Raw genomic sequence first — 11,720 nt, 5'->3', positions numbered from 1 at the left:
TGTTCCCCATAAAAAAAGGAAGAAAATCAATCAGGCATATGAAAAATATTTTTATTAAAAAACAATTCTTTAGGAGATCAGAGATTTCTGAACTATGCCTGCTTCTGTGTCAACTACAAGTGTTGAACATTTTTTTTCTCTTCACATATCACCCTGTCAGCTTCAAAGAGACCTAAAACCAAAATGCCTCTTGATCTTTTAGTTGTAACTTCCATTGTAGGTCTGGGTCTGTAATTGCTCGCCGCTGTACACAGAGATCTGTGTCTAAAGCGTTTGTCCTTGCAGCTCTGCCAGGAGAGTTGGAAGAAAACAGTCCAGTAATGCCAGGCCATTCCACGTGCAGCGCAGACCCCTACCCAAAAGAAAAAAATGTCAACTGCCAAAATAATATCACAATTTTACATTCAAGCAACTGTTTATTGTTTTCTGTTTTTTTAAGGATGCAGATAATGGCAGTTATTATCAATAATCACCTGTCATCCAGAATGAGCTGTCCGCCCTGCAGCAGCTCCTGGACACACATAGATTCACTAAATACTTCACGAAGGCCCATTTGAGGGCAAAACACGTCCCAGTGCTGAAAATAAATGAAAAAATACTGAATACTGACCATCCTTGATGATGGAGAATTTTATAAGGGAAATCAAATATTCACAGTGTGTATACCTTGTGACTAATGCCTTCAGCCATTCTCATCCCCATCACCAACACCTCCTCCAACCTGTCAAACGGCAGCCATTCAGAATGAAAAGCCTCAAGGACGAATCTGATGAAAGCATCTCATCGGGACAGAATGTTCAAGGGACCCGGAGGCCTCTGCTGCCCACACTGCCTGTGGACGAGCTGTGATTTCACTGTTACAACTCACACGGTCAGGACATTTCTGCAGCTCTCTTCTTGTGCAAATGCCAAAAATATTGATTACAAAACACAACACCAATGCAAGCGCTACAGCTCACAGGTCAAGACGGCTCATGAGTATTCGCCTCCGCGTGCCATGTCCCATCTGTTGGACTTCACGGATCCAGGCGTCAGGCTCCAGAGTCTGAGTGCGGGCCTCCCGGGCAACTACACCCTCCCCAAGAGGAACGAACCGCCCGTGTGCTCCTATTGCACAAAACAGCTTTCAGAACCACAACGAAGAGATTTAGTTTCTTTCAGTGGTGAAAGTTTTACCTGGACCAACACCGATGTACTGCTTTCCTCTCCAGTAGCTCAAGTTGTGATCGCTCTCTGAGTTCTACACACAAGAAAAAGTGTTACTCACAGCAAACATCTTAACAAGCAATATGGACTGAAGGAAAGGGGCCATCTGCCAAGATGATGAACTGCAATGAGGATTAATCAACACAAATATGGAGTCAAATCATTTTGAGCATCATATAGCTGATAAACGTGGCAGCAACCAGATCTAGACAATCTTTCTTTTAACACAATCATTCATGTGAGTTTTTGAAAGATTTTTCTTTTAAGTCGTTTTTTTTAGACAAAAACCTCTTTTCTGTCAAGGTTTTTTCTTTTTATATTTTATTCTCTTTTTATTTAAAGTTTCCTTTTCATCTATAGTTTGCATCACTTATGTTAAAATTGTTTGTTAGAACAAAAACAATGTTTTTATTTAAATTGTGCTCAATTCTGACTAAAAATTGTGAACTTGTAAATTGAAATCCCATCAATGCAGCGTGTTGGAAGCTCTTTTTTGAAACATTAAATAATGATTTTCTTTCATATTTTACATGATTTCCCTGCCTTTTCCAGAAATTTGTAAATGCTAAACTTCATTCTGCTAAAAAGAAAACTTACATTTCTGGCAAAATTTGACACTTCATACTGAACAAAGCCATGCTGGTGAAGAGTCTCTCTGGCATGTTGGTATATCTCTGCAGTCACTTCTTCTGCAGGCATGCTCACTTCTCCACTTTGCACTTGTTTAAAAAGCTGCGTCCCTCTCTCAAGGGTCAGCTGATACAGAGACACGTGGTCATCACACACAGTAAAGAGTTTGGACAGCTGGTCTTCCCAGGATGCAGCTGTCTGCTTGGGTAGTCCGAACATCACGTCCACTGACACCCTACCAGGACACAGCCTCCTGGCCTCTTCAATAGTTTGCAAAGCCTCTTGTGAATTGTGGTCTCTTCCCAGACTTCTCAAGTCCTCATCCTGCAAAGACTGCAAAGAAAACAGTTTCTCAAAGCCTGCAAACACCGGATGAAGGGAATCCAGAGATAACATTTACCTGCACCCCAACGGAAAAACGGTTCACCCCTGCAAGGTGAAATCCTTCCAACTTCATCCTCCCTGCAGGAGTCGGGTTGACCTCAAGTGTAACCTCAGCCTGATCTGAGAGGCTCGCCTGCTTGGAAACCGTCTCGAGGACTGCGGCTATGGTGGACGGGTCAGCCAGGCTTGGAGAGCCACCACCAAAGAACACTGAGGTGATGCTACAAGTCAAAGACACATGACTAGAGAATAGTGTTTACTCTACTGACAGGATAAATGAGAGAAGATCGTGACCAATACCAGGAAACTTGACTGAGGTGCAGCAACGTCTCAGTTTCCCTCTGAAGGCACTCAGTCATGATGCTGTCCTTGTTTTCTCTGGGAATATACTTGTTAAAGTTGCAGTAGGAGCATCTCCTAAGACAATAAGGCCACTATATGGGGGGCAGATATGTAGCATTAATTATTATGAGGTCATAGGCCTACTATGCATGTGTTGAATCTAACAAATTCCCTGCAGCTCACATGAACGTATAGAGAAGCTTCCCGTGTGAGGTCAGGTTTGGAGGCACATTCACGAACATGATCTGTCCGGACTTCACGGGAGAAGCTGCGGAAGAAGCGAAAGAGGACGCAACGGAGCGGAAAACACGTGCTTCTAATCATTTTGGGGTTCAAGAGCAAACTCAGCTCAAAGACATTTCTTTAACAAAAACCCAAATAGAATTATATGTTTCATTTTTTAACTCCAGAAGCTAAGAAGCTAACTCAGGTCGCACTTCAAAACTAATAGCAGCAGCGTTAAAACCCATGACGCATGCGTGACGTCCGTCATATCCGGAAAACACGGAAGTACGTCGTTCAGTAGTACATAGTTTGTCCACAGAGTGGCGCTGTTTTACCGTACTTTTTTATTGTGACAAAATCCAAAAACCAATACCAGTTAAATTTACATGAAAAATGTCCTCGAACAAATCAAAGTACATAAACAGTTTATCAATATATCTTACCAAAATAATTAACCCAACAAAAAAATGAAGTAAAATAAAAAAGACAATTAAAAGAAAAATAAAAAATCTGCTAATTAGAATTAATAAATGTAAAAACATTCAATTATATACATTTGAATTTTTCTATAGAGGCCATATACATTTTAAATCTATTTCTTAATATTTTCTCATTAATGAGACTGTTCCTGACCATTTTCTCTTTGGTATCTAATATTTTGCCAATATTATCTTCTTCTTTCTCTTTCGGCTTTTCCCATCAGGGGTCGCCACAGCGAATCATCGTTTTCCACTTCACTCTATTTTGCCAATATTATAATTAGGGTTATTTAATGTGTTTCATCTGAATGTCATATTATATTATTAAAGTTAAATCCCAGTTCCTACATAAAGATAATGTAACATTATCCCCAAACTTTCCTGTGAGATATATTTGTAGATAATTCCAAAATCGAGATGTTTTACCAAACCATTCAGATGAGGTGAAACAGGATGGCTGCTCTATCGTGTCTGCTGTGCTTTTTGCAATTTAGCATACAATGTATTATCTTAATTAATTTACAGTTTGAGTATTATCTTTTTAGAACTAGGTCTAACTTAGCTAACAATATTTTAGCTCATGTGCTCTACAGTTTTAATAATCCATACAATAATCCATTTAATAATCCAAAAATGAATACATATAGTGCAATAACTCACAATGAAATTTTTTACATTTGACCATTTTCTGCAAGTTTACACTGATAGGTGAACAGATACACTTTAAATTAAATGAAATAATTTTTCATACGACATGTCTCTTGCAAGTATCTTAATATTTTTCTTAAAATCAAATCAAAAGTGAGCCTAAATATGTTATCCAAGGACACAATGACCAACAAAGGCAGTGATTGGATCATCCAACCGTCCAACTGGCAGATGCCTGTTCAGCCCACTGAGCTACAGTCAAATAAGTCATCAATTGCTTTGAGCTCCAACTAGAAACAAACATAGTATGGCGGGCTTACATAATTGTGTCAGCTAATGTTTGATTTAGAATGTATTTCATAGCAAAAACCAAAATAAACAAGCACACAAAAGAGTATGAGATGATGAGCTGGTGGCGTGGGCTGAACAAATCTGCCTTCTGTACTGTATGTGAGCCAAACAAAGGAGCCATTTAACACCCACAAAGAATATTATAAATGCTCTCAGCATTACCCTTATGGTCGACATCATGTGGTTCAATACATATTAATTGATTCTGTAATTAGAGAAAGAATGTTACTAGAGATGTCAATAACTGTGGTCACTGCTGGCTGCCAACCTTTAGGGCTTTTTCCAACTGATATAAAAACTCTTCAACTCTGCCTCCACTGCCAAAGATGAGGGGAATGAAAAGTTGTAGATGATTCTGGTGAAGAAAGGCAAGAGAAGCATAACATTTTGCTCAGATGGATAAAAGAACCAAAGGTACGCATGTTCTTATTTTAAAAGTTCAACAGATTCTTAAGATGTGATGAAAATTTTGGAAGATAAAGAGGAAGCATACATATCTTGTCTGTTTATGCACACTTTTTCTGCAGGAGCTGCTAAAGAGTTGAGGTTGATGGTGGTTGGAAGCAGCGGACCCTCTCAGTTCCAGCTCAGTAATGCCATCCTTGGCAGGGAAGTGTTTGAAAATGACACAAGCTGCATTTCAACAAGTGTGAAAAATGTGGGAGAGCTGGCTGGTAGAAGAGTGGCTGTTATTAATGGACCAAACATCTATGACAAGGACATGTCTCATGTAAAGAGAGTGTTGGAGCTGAGGAGATCAAAGTGCTTGTGCATACCTGGCCCTCATGCCTTTCTTGTAGCTTTTGATTTGGATAAAATCTCCCCAAATGACATGAAAACCACCAAGCATTTGAAGAAGCGCTTTGGCAAAAACTGCTTGAAAAACTGCATGGTCCTTTTGGCCTATGAAGGGAATCTGGATGGAGTTGCTTTGGAAAACAAGGTACGGAAGACTGACTGGCATCTAAGAGAGCTGGTTGAGAAGTATGGAGGACGATTTCACATTTTTAAAAAGAACTGGCGGGACAGAAGCCAGGACAGGGAGCTGCTGCGCAAGATTGAGCTGATGGTGGTGTCATCAGGTGGGGGCCACTACTCCAACAGAACGTTCCAGAAGGCGGAGGAAAGCGTGAAGAAGGAGGAGAAAAGATTGAGGAAGAAGAGGGCCGTGGAAATAGAAAAGACTTGGAGTAAAATGGAGAAGCAGTACTTAGCAGAGGAAATGTGCATCCAAAAGGACACGTACATGGCCAACATCAGCGCAGAGATCCAAGCCAAAGCAGAGCTTGACAACGAGTGGCTCAGAACTTCCCTGGCCAGGGGTCTGGGGATCGGAATGCTAGTTGGGGCTGTGATGGGGGCACTTTTTGGATCTATTGAGGGCCCAGGAGGGATGGTGCTTTATGGTATCATAGGTGGAGCAGTAGGTGGATCTGCAGGAGGAACCGCCCAGGTGGCAATAAAGCGAATGGAGAACAGAGTGGCCCCACCTGTCCGACTCAACTTTAACTCAATCTTCATCAATCGCTTCTTTGCAGCTTCACGCACATGAACAATGTCAGTCTAGGGGTGAAAAGGATATTTCATTTTGAATTTATTGTGGAATAATTTCTTTTTTACGCTTTTCCTGTAGTTTTGTCTCTTTTTTGAGCATATGGTTCACATATTTTCACATTTTAGTGTGTAATAGTCAACATGCCACAAATAAATGAATCTTGGAATCAGTGTGCGCATTCTTATCATGTTTGTCAAACTCCAGCATTTCCTTCTGCCTTACCTGCAGCATAGCTCAGGTGATGTGATGGGTGGAGCCACAAGCTCATTTGCTGGCGACTACAGCACGGCCCTTTTCTTAGACAACACACAGACACCTGAGAGCACCTGTCGAGTGTAGACAAGTCTCCTGAAACTGTAAATACAAGCAGTGCTGTGAAGGAAAAAAGTCAGCTGAAACAGGTAAGACTGCTCTCACCTTGATCACTTCTGAACATCTATTTCCATTTTGAAAACAATTTCTTTCTTTTTCTGTCACTCCTCTTGGTTATTCCCACCTGTTGCATAACCAGTGGCTTTTATGACTCAATGAAAGAACTATTGTGGAAGAAACTGCGGAGGCAAATTAAGAAAGGTGAAAAATAAAAGTCCCAGAGAAACATATGCTTTGATTCTGGATGTTTCTGCTCTGTATTCTGTTGAAATGGCGGCTTCCTGTTTGACTGCATATCTATCCGCCTCTATTGACGTTAAGTTTATCTGCCCTTGATGCCTTTGAACACAAGGAACTTGTATGATGATGACAGTCATAAAGAAACCCCAGACAAAAAGAAAAAAATGGGGCAGGGCTTAGTTCCATTTAAAAAACCATTTGCTCTGTACTTAGTTTAATTGAATAAAAGGCAAACAAACAAGGTTTAATGCGTTAATATTTTATGTTTAGACTCTAAAGTGATGTATAATTTTTTTCGTTTTTACAAATGATACAGGCTTAAACTATCGTAGCGGACTGCTTACATAACTCCTCCGTGATGATAAAACCTGTAATGATTAACAGGGATTGTTCCTTTTATATGTTCAGTTCTCACCAAGAGTTTCCATTGCCATTTCTGCACTGTATCATTTGCACATGCAGGAATGTGAGGCATGTCCACTTAAACGTATTTTCAGTTTACTACTCCTGTTCATTTTCTTGTCCGTGCTCAGTTCATGCCCTTCAGCAGTTCTCTGTAAAAACAGAATGGAATACAGCAAATTTCATTTTGTTTAATGTAAAGATTAATAATAATTGTGTTTACTTTCCCTACTGATAAGACTGTTTAATTATCGAAATTCTGTTGGTCTAATTGAAGTTTCTGTAGTATAATTTGACATTAAATGCAAAACAAAGTGTAAATACTGACTCAAATTAAAAAGGAGACTCTAAAAGAGATGAAACCATGTCACATCACTTTGTGACCTGGTGTCATAAAATCATTTAAATATAACTCAAACCCACCTTTATGTAAGCAGCCACTCTGGATCTTTATGACAGAAAAGAAAAACGTTTCCTCATACTTGTCATTTTTTTAGGTTAACTTTACATGAACCCTTTTTCAAGTTTAAATCATATATTATTAATGTTTTCTTTTCTTTTTTTAAGTATGGCATCAACGGTCAACCTCCACGAAAAGCACTTCCTGTGCTCCCTGTGCAGAAACATCTTCACCAATCCCGTGACCACACCATGTGGACACAGCTTCTGCTTGTCCTGCCTCTCCCAGTTCTGGTCGCGACACCAGTCCAGATACTGTCCGGAGTGCAGACGGTTATTCCCCGAAAAGCCTAACCTCAGTGTCAACCACATCCTAGCAAATGTGGCTGAAAACTACAAAAAAGTCAGACCTCAGAAAACACCCGACGATGAGCTGGTAACAGTTTTGTCAATGTTTTTAACACCTGACAAAAGCAGAAGGTTGTACGTTTATTCATGTTGGATTTTCTTCTGTGCAGGTTCTAGATGTCACACAAATGATTCAGGAAAGACTGCAGAAGATAGACCGGCTAAAATATTCTCTGGACATTCAAAAGGTACGTTGAAATGTCCATAAAAATGGAATGATGGGATTCATTGATTCCTGAAAAATATTCATTTGAATGAGGATTTCCTGTCAGAGTTCTTACCTGCGCGAGGTGCGCGAGAGCCAGAAGATCTTCTCCACCCTCGTAAACGCCATGGAGAAGACCCACAGAGCGGTTGTTGCTGGAATCGAGGAGAAACAAAAAGAGGAGGAGAAGAGAGTGGAGGCTTTGATCAAAGAGATCCAGCAGGAGATCCAGGAGCTGAAGGAGGAGACCAGTCAGACAGATCTTCGCATTTCTGCCAGCCAAAGTGATGACATGAAGCACGTTGCAGTGGTAAGCGTGTACTAAAGGCGGTGTGAGAGGATTGACGTGGCATGGTTGTGATGAAATGTTGCTTCCCACTGAAGACCTCAGAGATGAAGGACTGGTCCAAGGTCACTGTGGAAACCGACCCTTGTGTTGGGGTCACCAGAAGAGCGCTGTCAGACGTTCTGGAGAAGATCAAAGCAGAAGTCAACAGACTTGGCAAAGCTGGTGAGTGAAGCAGCAGTGATGTCAGAAACGCCTTCATGCAGCAACAATTCCAATCATTTTTTCTTGCTTTTCATCAGAACTAAAGAGAATAGAAAAGTATGCAGGTAAGACTCTTCTACAGAGATCATACAATGATTTAAAATGTTTTTTTTGTTTTTTTTACTGATTGTTAACTTTTTCCCTATTTTCCTTTCAGTGGATATCAACCTCAGTGCTAAAACAGCACATCCCTCCCTTTTTGTGTCAGATGACAGAAAACTGGTCAGGCTCACTGATAAGTTCCAGGAGGTACCGGACAACCCCAAACGCTTCGACCGCATAGCAGATATTCTGGCCAAGGAGAGCTTTAACAGTGGGAGGTGCTACTGGGAAGTGGAAGTAGGGGAAAAAATTGAGTGGAAACTGGGAGTTGCCAGACAATCCATAAACAGGAAGGGCAAGTTCACCCTCTGCCCGGCTAACGGCTTCTGGACTTTGAGCTTGAAAGCTGGAGGCCAGTACATAGCAAACACCTCTTCTCCCAGCTTGGTGGCTGTAGAGCATCGTCCTAGGAGGGTGGGTGTGTTTTTGGATTACGCCGAAGGCCGTGTGTCCTTCTTCTGCGCAGACACAGGAATCCACATTTACACCTTTACAGATAAGTTCAGCGACAGGCTTCATCCTCTCTTCAGTCCCGGTCGCCTGCATGGAGGGAGAAACGCAGCTCCTCTTGTCATCAGCTCAGGTTTCTGTAGCATCTGAGCCGTCGGACTCCCCAAAATGTGTTTGTTTTTGTTAATATACTTGTTCTGTAATGAATTTTACAATTTGTTGTGAACCACAATGAACACTAGAAATGATGTACAATGGCTGACAACTTCAAAAAAACTATAAACAGTTTGAAAAGTGGGATAAAAGAGAAGAAAAGGCTGTCATGGGAGCACAAGTGAGTCTAAGACAACAAAAAAGAGGAGAATAAGGGGATTGCTGAGGTGGATGGATGTGATGGGCTGCAGGGCCGGGACAGAGGTTGACCAGGAGGGGGAGGGCACAGCAAACAGCAGAGTATTGTGCCCGGACACCAGGCACTGGAAGACACATTCAAGCACATTCACACACTGACACTGCCGTGCACGCGAGCGCACGCTTCTGCCCACTGCCGCACAGACTCGCGCTGGCATCTCAGAAAGCGGCGGCGCAGAGGACGAGCGCTTCTTTCTGCCCTTCACCCCTAGCCTCTGAGACAGAGCGCCTCAGCTCTGCAGGCTGCCTGTTGACTGAACTGAACTCTCAGGGCTAATTCAGGCGTCCACAGCTGGAAGGACCAGAAAACCAACCTGTGGAACATCCCCAAAGGGAGCGTGACAGCACAGCGTCCTGCATCAGAGGTAACTATCATCAATGATGTCTGAAAGATCTATTAATGCAATAAAACACACAGAAATGTTTCTTTAAACAATCAGGTGACCTAACTCGTTTTGAAAACATTTTAAATTAATTTTTTGAATCTGAAACATTGTCTTTTTTTTTATAATTAGAAGAAAATGAAACCCTGGGACTTTCCATGAAAGTTAAAACTGTTAACAGAAAATGTAAATTTAATCTTGAACTGAATTTTAAGTTTTTATTATTTTAGTTTTGTGTAATAATATAATCTTAAACGCTTTACAATTTCTTATTTTATCTCATCCAACTATTGTTTTGTTTGAGAATCCATTTATTCATGCAGATGAGTGTGTTTGATGTTGAAGCTTCAACTCTATAGTCTGGTTTGAGAGCTGGGATGAACAGATGACACACAGGTCCTGTTGGCCCACTCTTCAAGCCTTCATAAAAGCTGCTTGTGTTCAGAGTCTTCTCGTGTTTTTCTGAGACAGTCCACTTGCCCGGCAAGGCGTAGCTTGACACCCACATCTGTGTGAAAGAGGGCTATTCTCTTCTGCGTTCGCTGGAATCCGCTTAACATGGGACTCGCAGCCTATTTCCAAATATTTATGATAAATATACGTTCTATTCGACTTGCAAAACTTTTCCAGCTTCACAGCTATATTTTAGTCTGTGAAAAGTGCTACGATTAACCAACTCCTAATTATGTATTTTTTTGTTTCGTTTCAGTGTCCTCGTCTGAACTAAGCTGAACTGATCACCATCATCCCCAAAAACTGTGGGAGCCGAAGTGGACCCCAACTGTTCTGGCAACACAGACTTGTTTTTGCGGGACAATAAATCAACCTGAGATTAAGTTAGGCACTAAAGCGATCTTTTCATCATGGCAACCACTGGCATGCAGTTGCTGGGCCTCATCATGTCCATTGTGGGCTGGGTGAGCGGGGCAATAGTCTGTGCCATCCCTCTGTGGCGCGTCTCTGCCTTCATTGGCAACAACATTGTGACGGCTCAGATAATCTGGGAAGGTCTGTGGATGAATTGCATAGTGCAGAGCACAGGTCAGATCCAGTGTAAGGTATATGATAGCTTGCTGGCTCTGCCCAGTGACATGCAGGCAGCTCGTGGCCTCACTGTGTTCTCTGTCCTGCTCTGTGGTCTTGCCCTGGCTCTGGCGGTCCTTGGAGTCAAGTGCACTAAATGCATAGGTGTAAACAGCCTTAAAGCCCGCATTGCACGCATCTCTGGTATTTTTTTTGCCGTCGCCGGTTTCCTGTACCTCGTACCCATCTGCTGGACTGCCCACTCCATCATCAGGGATTTCTACGACCCGCACGTGGCGGCCCCACACAAGCGTGAGCTCGGCCCAGCTCTCTATATCGGCTGGGGGGCCTCAGCGCTGCTCCTCATCGGGGGATCCCTGCTGTACGCAGGTTCCAGCCCGCCTGGCATCCCAGACTCCCCCACCTTCAGCAGTGGAGAAAGCAGTCCCCGCCGGGCCCCTGCAACACAAGTCAAGGGTTACGTCTGAATGCCCCCAAGCTCCACAAATCCACTCTAAACAACGACAAACCCGTCTCTACTCTTTTTGAATTTGATCCCTGTTGTTCTTCACATGTAGTGCTACTCCAGATTTTCTTTGAAAGGCTGAATATGGTCATTTTAATTTATTGTATTATTTGATAGCTGATATCTTTTAATAACAACCATTTTTTCTCTCTGAAAAATATAAAAAAAGCATTTCCTCTGCTGAGGAAAGCGCCCCGTGTTCACATTTTTACAAATATAAAAGTTGACAAAAAAGTATTTGATCTCTGTCTGTTTTCTTTGTGTTCCTTACACCAGTGGTGCTACAGTTCATAGAAAAACCTTTTGACATAAGAAAAAAAATCTTTGACTCATTTATGTAAACACGTTCTCTGCTGAAGAACAATAGAACAATGGCGGTGTTTGTACTTGTGCTGCCACATTGTTGATGTGTGTGTCTTTTCTATTTCA

General features: G+C 41.8%; 3 protein-coding genes across 4 annotated transcripts; 2 read left to right on the top strand and 1 right to left on the bottom strand.

The window, feature by feature from the left end:
* Nucleotides 1-35: 35 nt before the first annotated feature.
* Nucleotides 36-3,025, bottom strand: rsad1 (radical S-adenosyl methionine domain containing 1). Its single transcript, XM_004071635.4, has 9 exons — nucleotides 2,746-3,025; nucleotides 2,521-2,654; nucleotides 2,237-2,441; nucleotides 1,804-2,169; nucleotides 1,177-1,240; nucleotides 960-1,107; nucleotides 667-721; nucleotides 474-577; nucleotides 36-352 (listed from the first exon to the last, which is right to left on the bottom strand). Exons 1-9 carry the CDS (start codon nucleotides 2,884-2,886, stop codon nucleotides 265-267), a joined length of 1,305 nt encoding a protein of 434 aa, XP_004071683.1. The 5' UTR covers nucleotides 2,887-3,025; the 3' UTR covers nucleotides 36-264.
* A 3,103-nt stretch (nucleotides 3,026-6,128) lies between these two features.
* Nucleotides 6,129-9,253, top strand: LOC101165640 (E3 ubiquitin-protein ligase TRIM39-like). 2 transcript variants are annotated; one of them, XM_020705265.1, is made up of 7 exons: nucleotides 6,129-6,221; nucleotides 7,402-7,669; nucleotides 7,752-7,829; nucleotides 7,914-8,156; nucleotides 8,231-8,357; nucleotides 8,435-8,461; nucleotides 8,554-9,253. In XM_020705265.1, the coding sequence occupies exons 2-7, from the start codon at nucleotides 7,403-7,405 to the stop codon at nucleotides 9,096-9,098; spliced, it is 1,287 nt and encodes a 428-aa protein (XP_020560924.1). In that variant the 5' UTR covers nucleotides 6,129-6,221; nucleotide 7,402; the 3' UTR covers nucleotides 9,099-9,253. The 2 variants fall into 2 exon arrangements, with proteins under 2 accessions (XP_020560924.1, XP_020560925.1); XM_020705266.1 differs by lacking the exon at nucleotides 6,129-6,221 and adding an exon at nucleotides 6,307-6,393.
* Nucleotides 9,254-9,365: 112 nt separating this feature from the next.
* On the top strand, nucleotides 9,366-11,528 carry LOC101165395 (claudin-4-like). The gene is made up of 2 exons (XM_004071389.4): nucleotides 9,366-9,724; nucleotides 10,452-11,528. Exon 2 carries the CDS (start codon nucleotides 10,606-10,608, stop codon nucleotides 11,251-11,253), a length of 648 nt encoding a protein of 215 aa, XP_004071437.1. The 5' UTR covers nucleotides 9,366-9,724; nucleotides 10,452-10,605; the 3' UTR covers nucleotides 11,254-11,528.
* The last annotated feature ends 192 nt before the right edge of the window (nucleotides 11,529-11,720 follow it).

Source organism: Oryzias latipes, chromosome 8, assembly GCF_002234675.1.
Source record: "Oryzias latipes chromosome 8, ASM223467v1".
In the NCBI taxonomy this organism is placed as follows: domain Eukaryota; kingdom Metazoa; phylum Chordata; class Actinopteri; order Beloniformes; family Adrianichthyidae; genus Oryzias; species Oryzias latipes.
The sequence above is the reverse complement of the archived record's forward strand: the minus strand, read 5'-3'. Positions and strand labels throughout refer to the sequence as shown.

Coding starts and splice junctions, on each gene's coding strand:
- rsad1 (XM_004071635.4), bottom strand. CDS start 2,886: ATGATTAGAAGCACGTGTTTTCCGCTCCGTTGCGTCCTCTTTCGCTTC. Junction 2,442..2,520: donor CACCTCAGTCAAGTTTCCTG/GTATTGGTCACG, acceptor TTTGACTTGTAG/CATCACCTCAGTGTTCTTTG. Junction 1,108..1,176: donor GTACATCGGTGTTGGTCCAG/GTAAAACTTTCA, acceptor TTTGTGCAATAG/GAGCACACGGGCGGTTCGTT.
- LOC101165640 (XM_020705265.1), top strand. CDS start 7,403: ATGGCATCAACGGTCAACCTCCACGAAAAGCACTTCCTGTGCTCCCTG. Junction 7,670..7,751: donor AAACACCCGACGATGAGCTG/GTAACAGTTTTG, acceptor TCTTCTGTGCAG/GTTCTAGATGTCACACAAAT. Junction 8,462..8,553: donor GAGAATAGAAAAGTATGCAG/GTAAGACTCTTC, acceptor TTTTCCTTTCAG/TGGATATCAACCTCAGTGCT.
- LOC101165395 (XM_004071389.4), top strand. CDS start 10,606: ATGGCAACCACTGGCATGCAGTTGCTGGGCCTCATCATGTCCATTGTG.